Raw genomic sequence first — 12,801 nt, forward strand, 5'->3', positions numbered from 1 at the left:
AATATCTATTTAAAGAACCTGACAGTTGCCAAGAGGAACACAATGGTCAACTCACTCACTCACTCCGACTGACACTTATAACTACCCGAGAGCCAACAAACAATTAATACACAGTCGGATAACTCATATGATCAAATATAATAGGCATAGTGGGCAATTAAAGAAATCATTGACACAAACTGATTTGAGATTTATACATATGATGGTCGCCTGCTAGAATCATTTCTAACAAACATTGTTCTCACTTTGGGAAGGAAGATGCGGGCCAAGTTGACTGCAACCAGTTTCATCAAGAAACCCTTGCATACTGAAGCGATCAGTGATGTCTCCAACTTCAACAAGCAACCTTTGTCCAGCTTCATCAGGGGTGCCTTAAATATCCAAGCTTTTCACAACAATAATAATCTATTGAAAGCTTTTTGCCTCTTCCAATTTGGACCGTGCAAACAGAGAATGGAGAACTTCAGCACCATTATAGAACAACATCCGTCCCTGCTCTCACAATGGCAAAAGGTGTAGGTTGGCAAAATGTCTATATTATATATATGTTTTTGCTGATATATATATTCTTTAACTGGCTATGGATTCATGAGATTAAACATGGTAAGCATATATAGGATAATATTTAAATATTGAAAAGATTGCTTGCAGGAAGTTTCCAAAATGGAAAATTACTCAGAACACAAAACAAATGTCAAGATACAACTACACTGAGAATGTGTCTATCCCACAGACGACATCGTTAAGTGGCTGTAATTCCAGCTATGAAATGCTGTCTTGGGCCAAAACCCAGAAAAACTCCATTTGGACTTCTTTTTTTTAAACACATTGCAGACAAATAGAATACAAAATTACAGGTTCGTTTCCATCTTCAGAATTAAAAAAGGTACAGTATTATCTTTCTATATCAACAGATTGGGAGCTATGAGGCATGCTAAAGAACAAAATTTCCATAAACTCAAAATGTCTTGTGTGAAAGTCAGCCTACAATTGAAGCTTAGGACCATTGACATTGATTCAACATCCTCATACAAAAGAATTACCAACCATATTTAAAAATAACAATGAAAATAAGTACCTGCATTGTTACAACGCCTTTAAAGACGGATCTCAAGTAGTGACCTCCAGATACGTCCATCCTGCTCATTTATGAACCAAACCATTTGTAAATTAAACAAAAATATTAGTAATATGAGATTTTTCCGTAGCTCTGTAAAAAAAATAATCTCATAATATATGAATTAAGATAAAGATTTAAAATGTATAATGGTAAGGATCTTGAGCAAACATTCTTGTTGCAGAAAATGTGATATATATATATATATATATCTATGTATAGATATGTATATATGTACATGCATACATATAGATATATATATATGTGTGTGTGTGTGTGTGTGTACAGATGTATTCATGTATGTATATGTGTACATACTTATATATACACACACACATATACATATACATACATATACATACATACACATACATACATATGTGTGTGTGTGTGTGTGTACCGATGTGTGTATCAATACACACACACATAGATAGATAGATATGTATATACATATGTACATACATATAGATAAATAGACATCTATATGCATGTGTATAAGTATAATATATATGCATATACCTACATATATAGATATAAATACACAAATGCATATGTACATATATATAATCAAATGAGTGTAGGAAGGATTGAGACCATACACATCAAGAAACAATCCAGCATCACTGAGGCATTTCACTTTAGTGCTACTCGGCATCAACTCCCTATATTCATCACAGTGAAGAATTGCTGCTAATCCCCCGGCCGAACATCCAGAAAGCAAAGCCTGCAACCAAATTTCACTTTATAATTATAATTGAAGATTCAAAAGTTAAAAAATACAAGACACGTGCAAATAGTCACACGTAGGGCATGAATTGCACTGAAAACTCGTCAGGACAGGATAGACCATAAACCACCCTTCACAATGTTAGCAATTCACTAAAGAATTTTGGCAAATGGTGTGGCCTCAAACTTTGTGCTTCGAAATTGACTATAGTTATAACACATACAACATGGCAATTGATATCTTCAAATTATCAAAAAAGAAAACAATGACCGAAAACTAAATAAGGGTACAAAGAGAAAAATCATTCAAGTTATGAGCATCACATAAATAAGGAAATTAACTGTAAGATGGGGAAGAGTTGGAGGAAGAGAGAACCTGTTGTGCTCTATTCATTCCTTTTGACAAGAGATCCTCCATAGCAGCTTTCCAAATCCGTTGCCCTCTAAAAAAAAGTTTAGGTACCTAGAATATAATGACAGATAAATAGTTAGTTAATGCCAATATACAATAATACATGCATGGACACTTGACAATTATCATGTAGTGTTTATCAATAAAAATTTAAAAATCAATATCAGTCATAATCAGGTTGCCTAACTCTGAGTATGAAGCCAACAATTGTCATAGAGGAGATATATTTGATAATTAGGAACCGTAACACCTCAGAGACAAATACCTCTCCCAAATATGGGAAAACAAGCTTGGATAACTTTGGAAGATTCACTAGATGTCTTTACAAATCTCAACACCTCCGAGGGACAGCCCTTGATTCTTTGGAGACACCACCTTCAGATTATCTTAAATTATGTTAAAAGTGATGAAAGCTGTGCCCTTATATCACCCCAAACCCTAAGACCATTGTGGACATTACCTACAGTTTCTTGAAAGCATCTAAGAGGCTACAAGTCGAAACAAACCCTAGACATTTCATTTTCTAAATAGCTGGTTTTAAGGGCACCATGCAGACTTCTAAGAAAAGACAAATGCAAATCTTTAGCAGCCCTCTTCCCCCTCTCCCTGCCCGCAGCCTACACACACACACACAATCGTAATAAAGTCACACCTCTCCATATCCATTTATTTTACATTGCATCCCTGTCCTCTTACCCATGTTCCCTTGCAACCATGCAACAAATTTACATATCCTAAACACATTATTGAACATCAGCCTACAGATGGTTTTGTTCACTTTTTAATGTAATCAATTTATAGATTTTTATCTTGGACTTGGCAACATGATGAGTTAAAGCACAGCTAAGTATTAAAAGTAATCACTAAAAAGGCTCTCCGAAAAGAAAAGAATCAAGTTGCTCTCTTTGTTTATTCCAAAAAGAATGTTTCTCTAAATTCATGAGAAATACCTGGGTAAGTAGAACCTTGATTATTTTTCTCATGGTAGTCCTGTGCTTCTATTATTTATTTATAAGCATAGTGCATCACATCCCTGCTTGCATTTTAAGTAGTACTTCAACTTTTTATCTCCTATTATTCATATATTAGTATAGTGCTTCACATCTCTATATGCATTTGATTAGTAGTTCTACCTTTTATTTAGTACAGAGCTCCATTTTCATCAAAATATTCTACAATGCTCTCAAAGTTCAGTAAAATGAATACCTATCAAGTTTTGATGCTAGCCAGATGTTTGTGTTGCAAAAATGGGAAGATAGGGAAACTCCAGAGATATTGACAGACATAATGAAGACCCATACAAAGGATTTAGGTTTGGTGGAACCTGTGAACCATTGGCATACTGGGCAATGAAATTCCTTACTCGCTACTGGTCAAAGCTCAATCTTTCCACTTTGCATATAGCTCTTGGCCTGGACCACACTGCTTTGAAAAATGCTGATGTAAATCCATTGGAATCACAACCTACCCAGCTCAAAAAAAAGGTTGTAAATCCTCCATAGCAGCTTTTCAATGCTAACAAACAGCAAGATGGACGTGAAAGGTATGTTCATTGATACTTCCTCAACTTACAAACAGCCTGCAATGGAGGAAAACATTGTGTGGTCCTCTGACAAAATGAACTTCATATGGTCTCAAGTGTACTAGCGAGACTCGTCGAGGACCCAGCCATACTCACAAGTTCAGATCCAAAGCACCCTCAATGCATCTGCTGATCAGACTCCCCAAGTATGCAGGGCCCACAGGTTACAAAAATCACTTTCATATATACATCTTTATCTACCCTTAAAAATCTTTGAAAGGCTCCCTTGCCCTTTTTGAGCTTATTATTAATTGCACATTTACTTTCAAATTATTTTTACTAGAGTTGCATGGAAATGTATATAGATATGGCAAATTTTCAAAATGTCTTGTACAGCTGGATATGGCAATCATAGAATATACATATATTCAATTATTTATACATCTATAGTTATAGGACATAACATCAAAAATAGTTTATTGTTGTCTTCATTAAGGTACTTCAGGCCTCGAAGGCCTTAATTTGTGCTTCGTGGTGGAGGCCCTGCCCCTCAACCCTGCTCTATATTGCATCAAAGAGCACTCCCAGCACATAACCCGTGGACCCTGCATGGGATGCTGCCCCTTGATCCACTGGGGGCCTCTGCCCCCTGCCCCCTGCCCCCCACTCTAGTTTTAATAAACAAACAAACAAAAAAGTTTTGTGCTAGGCTGAATGAAAAGGCAACAATTTTTTCAATTTATCCAATCCATATGCCAAGTAATGACTCTATTATATGTGAAGCTATTTTGATACAAAATACCATATGATAAGTTTTTCTATTAAAATCCTCCACTAATTTTCAATGATTTATTAAATCTGCTAAGTTTCACCAAGTTCAAGTCTAAGTCACAATTCAGCTTTGCTAAGTACAACTCTCAACACTATCATCTTAACTTCAAATACCACACTTTTGGGGGCTTTATTTTTATGCATCATTTCTCTATAAAACAATTTTCTGAATTATGTTTTTTATGCAACCATTACTCTACCAAATTTCTATGCTTCGGGTTTTGATTATTCTCATGTAAGTCATCTTGTACTGTATTTAGACTAGGTGTAGCACTGGTATGGATAGTTGATGCTGGAGCATCCCCGGTTCATAGCAATCTTACATCAACCAAAAATATTTTCCTTTCTGTTTTGCTTTCTGTTTGCAGTTTTAGCATTTTTTTCTCTATGTCCCAGTTTTGGCTCATCGGATCCTGTGGAATTGGATTCTACTTAAAGACTTGATCATCTTTCTTATTTCCAGACCACATCGCATTTGGATCATTTTCTGGCAAGTTATCGCTATTGGTTTTCATGACAGTTTCCCGTTACCAGTTGCCTGTACCTATTTTGGTGATCTATCGGAACCCCTTCCGTAGCTTGCGGAGCCCTGAGCGTTGATTCTGATGTTTCTTGGCATGTGGTCGACCTTTTCCCATGATCTACACTTCATCCTTTGGATTTTCCGAAGGAATCTCTTGGCGGAGGCCGACCTTGTTGGTTTTACACGTTAGGTCTTGTTCTTCAGGTTTTGATCCCTTTTTGGGCCGACTGGATCCCTTGGATCATATATATCATTGTAATTGGGCATTAGAATGTAACAATCGAACAATGAAGTAGCTAGACAGAGCGTAGAAGATAGATCTTAAGATTGAAGGTCCCGGTTGTAACCTATTTTGTACTTTGAGCATGTTTTAGCAGGCCTGTGAGCCGGTTTATGTAACCCAATTGTTACTGGTTGGTTGTAATCAATTTTCATGAAATAAATCAATCTGTTCTACATTGCCTCCATCATACCTTTGTGTTTTCGTTGTGTTTACTCTTGCTGACCGGTCCGGATTGATCTCTTTGAGGTCCCTCCTAATTGGTGGCTGCTTTAAGTGGTATCAGAGCGAGTTTTCGTTCCGAAGGTTGTGTGTCCTGAGATTTTGTTGTAGGGTGGCAGACTGTGGATCCAACTTGCAGCTGCAGAGGACTGATGTAAAAGATGGCAGGAAGAGGAACTAGAAATGGTGGAGCGCGTGGGAATGCAGACCTTGTTGTGATGGAAATGTTGTGAGGTATAGCAGCCCGGTTGGAAGCCGTGACACATCCCAGAGAAGAGGCCGACACATTGAAGATGTAAGAGAAGATGAAGGAGAAGAAGCCCCAGCACAACAAGTAAACCCACTGATAGTTGATCCGGACGAGGAAAGGTTTTTGAGTAGGTCAAATACTAAACCTCATTTTACCCCACCGGAATATCATGGAAAGTTGGATACGGATGAATTGATGGATTGGATCTCGAAGATGGAGAAATACTTTGATTTTGAAAACACTGCAGAAGAAAGGAAGGTGAAATATGCATGTACCCAATTGAAAGGTCATGCATCTCTTTGGTGGGAACATTTGCACGTTGATAGACAGAGAAGAGGTAAAGAGAAGATCAAGACATGGGATCAAATGATTGCTAAGTTGAAATCAAAATTTATGCCAGCTAATTATCAAGTGAATCTGTTCCGGAAGTTGCAGAATTTGAGACAGAAGGAATCTAGTGCGAAGGAGTACACCGAAGCATTTTACAAGTTGAATATCAGATCCGGACATGTTGATGATGAAGTTGAACAAGTTGCAAGATATTTCAATGGATTGCGGGTGTCTATACAAGATGAACTTGGTTTGATCAAATTAGAGTGTTGAAGAGGCTTACCAGTATGCCCTAAAGGCAGAAGAGAAGCTAAACAAAAGACATGAGCAGAGGCAAAGGTGGAAGGTTTACCGGAGGAAGATTTCAAGGAGGAAGAGGATATACCGGAGGTAGAGGAACCTGTACAAATCAGAACAAGAACAAGGAAGTGAACAAAGAAGGTAATTCATGCCGGAAAGATGATAGGAATTTCTACCAGAGGAGAGAACCGGATGGCTACCGAAATAAGAATTTTGGAAGACAAGATGAGAACATTTAGAGGAACTTGCTTTAAGTGTGTGGAGGAGGACATCGTGCTTTCGAGTGTAAGAAGATAGAAAATACCGGAAGAGCAACAGTGGTGGAAGAAAACCCCACCGGAACAGACAATAAACAGGAAGATGGAGAACTATTGATGATGAGGAGAGCTTTGTGTCATACCAGAAGAGATGAAGAGCCCTTGCAAAGGAAGAATTTGTTCAAGACCAGATGTAAGGTATCCGATAAATGTTGTAAAGTTGTTATTGATAGTGGTAGTTCAGATAATCTTGTTTCAGAAGAGATGGTGAATTAGTTGAATTCGGAGAGATTGAAACACCCTAAGCCTTATCAAACAGCATGGATTCAGGATGAACATAAGTTGTTAGTAAGTGAGCAATGTTTGGTGAAATTGAAAATTGGAAATTATCATGATGAAGTCTTGTGTGATATTATGCCTATGGATATTTGTCATCTTTTGTTGGGTAGACCTTGGTAGTTTGATAGACAGGCAGTACATGATGAGAGGAAGAGTGTACACACTATTGTGGCCAATGGAATGAAGCAAACCTTGTTACCCTTGGAGGAACCTTTGAAGAGTGAAGTATGCACGAATGCTAGAATCTGTTTGGTAGATGGAAGGAAATTCCTGGATGGATTGAGACATGAGAATGTGTGTTTTGCCTTAATTCCTAAGAAGACTGAGAATCCGAAGCATGAAGAGGAACAACAAGAAGAGATAAAAGATTTGCTGACAGAATATGAAGACATCATTTCAGATAATGTACCTGATGGATTGCCACCTGTGAGAAGTATATGTCATTGCATGGACTTGGTTCTCGAAGCTAGTTTACCTAACAAAGTTGCACACCGGATGACACCGACAAAGAATGAAGAACTGAATAGACAAGTGCAAGAGTTGTTGAAGAAAGGTTCGATCAAGAAAAGTCTGGACCCTTGTGCAGTACCAGCAGTATTAGCACCTAGGAAGAACGGAGAGTGGAGAATGTGTACTGATTCCAGAGCAATAAACAAGATCACAATGAAATACCGGTTTCCTTTGCCTAGGATGGATGACATAATGGACTGTTTGAGTGGAGCCAAATGCTTCACAAAGATAGATTTGAAGAGTGGATATCATCAGATCAAGATCAAGGAAGGAGATGAGTGGAAGACAGCATTCAAGACAAATGAAGGACTATATGAATGGTTGGTGATGCCTTTTGGGTTAACTAATGCACTGAGTACTTTCATGAGGTTGATGAATGAGGTATTGAAGAAATTCTTGGGTAAGTTTGTTATTGTGTATTTGGATGACATTTTGATTTTCAATAAGACAAAAGAGGAACATTTGTTGCATTTGAGACAAGTTTTGCAGAGGTTGAGAGAAGAAAAGTTGTTGATAAATATTAATAAGTGTAATTTTATGAAGGACGAGTTAGTCTATTTGGGATTTGTGATATCTGAGGATGGTTTGAAGATGGATCTTGAGAAAGTAAAAACAATTGTTGAGTGGCCTACACCGGAAAGCATTGGAGAGGTAAGATCATTTCATGGATTGGCTAGTTTTTACCAAAAGTTCATCAGAAATTTCAATTAGTTTGTAACCCTATGACTGAGACCATGAGAGGAAATCGGAAGGAATTCAAGTGGACCACCGGAGCAAACAAAAGTTTTGAACTATTGAAGCAGAAAGTGACTGAGCAACCTGTGTTAGCTTTACCGGATTTCAATAAAGTATTTCAAGTGGATTGTGATGCAAGTGGAACAGCAATAGGAGCAGTCTTGAGTCAAGAAGGGAGAGCAGTAGCTTATTTCAGTGAGAAATTGAATGATGCCCGGAGGAGATATTCAATGTATGATCAGGAGTTTTATGCCATATTTCAAGCTTTGAAGAAGTGGAGACATTACCTGTTGCCTAAGGAGTTTGTGTTGTATACAGATCATCAAGCTTTGCAATATTTGAACAGTCAAAGTAAGTTGAATCAGAGACATATGAGATGGGTAGAGTTTTTGTAGAGTTACACCTTTGTGTTGAAGCATAGAAGTGGAAAATCTAACAAAGTTGTTGATGCATGGAGTAGGACAAGGAATCTGCTGACAGAGATGAGAGTGACAGTATTAGGATTTGAGGAATTGAAGACTTTGTATGATGATGACCCGGATTTTGCAGAACCTTGGAGAGCACATAGAGAACTGGTTATGGTAGATAGAAGCAAGAGGGTGGATTACTTCATTCAAGATGGGATGTTATTCAAAGGAGTTCAGTTGTGCATACCTAAGAGTTCTATGAGGGAAAATCTGATAAAGGAGAAACACAGTGCAGGATTAATCGGACTGTAGCGTCCTAAAATTGCGACACTTGCAATTTCGACTGCATTTCGGTCTTCACGATGGCGACGCAACACGCAACCTGAATGGAGACCCCTAAACTTGCTCACGACACTGAAAACTGCATTTTTCAAGCACCCTGGCCTGAACCTCCTTGCACCCTGCTGTCCCGGGAGGTGGGACCAGAGCGCCCAGCGCCCTGGTCCTTCAGGACCAGGGCGCCCAGCGCCCTGGTCCCTGGGTCCTATTTTGGGCCCGGTCTCCTAAGGGGTCTCGGGTCTTTTTGTTTGCAAATTGGAAATTAAACTTTCCTGGTCAGCCTAAGGTCGAGAAAATCAGTCTATCAGCCCTAAATGACAAGTATATAAACTACATTTTTCTCTCTCATTTGGCATGAAGAGGAGATATGTAAAAAGCGTGGAAACTATACTCAAACATTCAAGCATTCAAGCATTCAAGCATTCAAGCAATTGATCATTTCAAGTCTCCATTCAAGGCTAAGTGTTGCATTCAAGTCAAGGATTCAACCATTGAAGAGGAGATCATATACTACATGTTACATACAACATACAACATCTAAACCTTCGCACATAAGGATACCAACATCCTTAGAACAAGGTATTAGTACTTGTTTTACAGTCATTTACATTTACAGCTCTTGCTCATTTCTTGGTTAATTCCAAAACCGGGGTTTGACCTAAAGGCAAACCCCTAATCCCTAACCCCCCAATCGTCTTCGCTTTTCTGTGTGTAGGTTGCAGGTACGCGGCTGAAATTGAAGATCTGGAATCCTTGTGCAGAGACGAACAGATCCCCCTTCGTTTCGCGGATTTTTCGGAGGACCGTGGCGCCGAGCGCCATTGTCCCGACAACTTTTGCTCAAATTTGCAGGACAGCGCCGTATCGACATTTTACTGCTAATTCCAGGTCCGCAGCTTCATACTGTATTCCTATCTCAGTTTATAAACGAATCTTTATCACTTTCTATGCATGCTTAGCTTAATTCTCCTATCAACATTCTTTACAAAAGAGGGTAGCCTTGTTGTCTTAACCCTTGAAACACATTTAGCATCCAATCTTGCATTGCGTGGGATTGGATCTTGTGGGTTTCAACCCCTCTTTTGAATGTAAAGTCTCTCCCCTAAGTGAAAACCATCGAATCCTAGCGAACCTCCCTTCTCTCTCCTCGAAGTTGGAAGAGGGGAGAACAACTAGGGTTCGATCGCGATTTTCCGCTTTACATTTTGGTGAACCCGACGTGAACATCCTTTCTGATTTTTCATGCTTAGATCTAAAAAAATTGATTACATTTCCATGTTTGATCTTTTGCAAAATTTTAGAGGTGATTGCATAAAAACCCTAAAATTTCTTTTTAGTAATTGAACTTGCGAAATGTCTAAATGTTAATGCCTGTTTCAGATCTGCCCTTCTATTACAAATTTTCAATTCATATTTGTGCTTTAATTTTGAAAATTAAGTGGTTAAGTGTCAAAACCCTAATTTTTGAAACCCTCTTGATTCAACCTTTGTCCAACAATTTCACTGATCAAAACATCTCCAAATCAGCTGTAACTTTGGATTCCGCAATAAAATCACAATATCTTTCATCCCTGAAAATTTGGAAAAAAGTTGCGAGGACTGTGGCGCCGAGCGCCATCGTCCCCGACATTTTTTCCGAAATTTCGGGAGCGAGATCTTACTGTGTTTTTCTGCTAAAATTCAAAATTTTGGCTGATTTTATCAATTATAACACCTTCAAAATTACAGTCAAAGTTGGTCTTGTGATTGCTTGGACTAAGGCTTCTAAACATTTAAAAATCATTGAAATTGAAATTTTGTGTCAAAATTGTGTTCTTACTGTCCTAAATCTGAAAAGTGTGTTATCAGTCATTAAAAATTTCAGTGCTTTATTCAAATTCTTGCAATTTGTGACTTTTGAAATTAAGTGCTTAATTACAACAACTTTGATTTCCGCTTTCAAAATTGAATTTTGCGTGAAATTGAGTCAATTTTCAAATTTCAAAATTTGCATTGCTCTTGACATTCGCTCTAAAATCATAAAATTCAAAATTTCAGTTTCCCCTCTCTTTTTCAAAATTCAAATTTTGCATTTTTCGACAATCTTGGTAGGGTTCAATTTCGAGATTGCAACTTTAATTTGGCCTATCTACAGATCGCAAAATCACTCAATTTTTTCAGATTAGCTCTAAAATCATCATACCTTTCATCCCTGCAAATTTCGAAAAAAGTTGCAAGGACCGTGTTGCACTCCGGGCGCCACGGTCCCGGACATTTTTTCCGAAATTTCGAGAGACTGTTGTGATTGCATTTAATAGCTTAAATCCAGAAGATTGGCTGATTTTACTGAAAATTGCTACCTCTAAATTCAAAATCTTCTCTCTCTTTCTAGTGCATGAGTTTTACAACAATAAGCCCTACTTACACTATTCCCGTTAGACGAAGCCGTAGAATTAAGTCTTTCCGAGGTTTAACTACTGAGGAGATGGAACCTAATTTGAATAGCCTTTTTAACGAGGACATGGGTAATTCCTCTAATCCTCCTAATGATGAAGAAGCTCTCCATGAGGTTTCTGTAGAACAACTTTCAAAATTGGATAACCAATTTGACGATTTTCGACAATGGATGTCTCAAGAATACCCTGATAGTCAAGCTCTTCCTTTAATTGAGGGTCTAAAACGTATGCTTCAAAGTGATAAGAATGGAATTGATATTTTGCGTGGTATTGCACACATTGTGGATTCAAATGTGATGCCTATGAAAAGTTGTGCCGAAACCTTAGGTTATACACAACCTCCTACTCAAGTCAATCATTCTATTCCTTTGACAACTCCTATTGCTAGTATACCTACCTTTACATCAAACATCATGTCTACTTCTATACAAGACATTCCTCCTGTGATCACTAGTCATGGGGGCAACCCTTCTTCTTCAATTAACCCTCTTCCTTCATTCAATCCGATTTCTTCATTCATTCCTTCAATGAGTGTTCCTATTACATCTCCACAAATGAACATGACGCAAGGGGGCAATTCATTTAACCATTCCATCCCTCCTTGTAGTATTCCTCCTGTCCAATCATCTCCTATGACTAATTATCATAGAGTCCCACCACCTTACTCTTTACCTTCTTTCAATAACATAACACCTCCATCTCAATCTAACACATCCAATATGAATTCTTCGACTGAAGCGACCATTAACAATCTAGCACAAACTGTCTCTTCTTTACAGCAACAAATTGCCTCTATGAATCAATCTAAGTTTAGTGTGCCCACATTTGACGTTGCGAGCCCACTCTCTCTTGACATTGTTCGAGCTATCCCTCCTAAACATGTTGAAATCCCGCATTTGGAGCTCTATAATGGTAAAGGAGATCCTCTAACACATGTCAAGACTTTTCAAACAATTTGTACTGATTTTGCTTATGACCAAAGGTTGCTTGCAAAACTGTTTACTAGAACATTAAGAGACAAAGCCCTACAATGGTATTGCTCGTTGCCTTCCTATTCTATTACTTCTTTTGAACAACTTGCAAATGCTTTCATTCAACAATTTCAAAACAATATAAGTCCTAAAGTTACTTTGATTGATTTAATGCATTGTAAACAAGGTGTTAAAGAAAAAGTGACTGATTTCATTGGTAGATATAAGCATTTGTATGCTCAAATTTCTTTTCCAGTGCTTGACAATAATATTCAAAGAATCTTTATTTCTAATT

General features: G+C 37.9%; 1 protein-coding gene across 1 annotated transcript in view; it reads right to left on the reverse strand.

The window, feature by feature from the left end:
* The window catches only part of LOC131074126 (pectin acetylesterase 6), a 70,302-nt gene that overhangs the window by 19,511 nt on the left and 37,990 nt on the right, over positions 1–12,801 (reverse strand). The window contains exons 5-7 of the mRNA XM_058010685.2: positions 2,220–2,306; positions 1,717–1,841; positions 1,079–1,139 (exon numbers count right to left, since the gene is read on the reverse strand). Coding sequence (XP_057866668.2) covers positions 1,079–1,139; positions 1,717–1,841; positions 2,220–2,306 — 273 coding nt within the window. The remainder of the gene's footprint in view (positions 1–1,078; positions 1,140–1,716; positions 1,842–2,219; positions 2,307–12,801) is intronic.

This window comes from Cryptomeria japonica, chromosome 4, assembly GCF_030272615.1.
Source record: "Cryptomeria japonica chromosome 4, Sugi_1.0, whole genome shotgun sequence".
NCBI classification, from domain to species: Eukaryota; Viridiplantae; Streptophyta; class Pinopsida; order Cupressales; family Cupressaceae; genus Cryptomeria; species Cryptomeria japonica.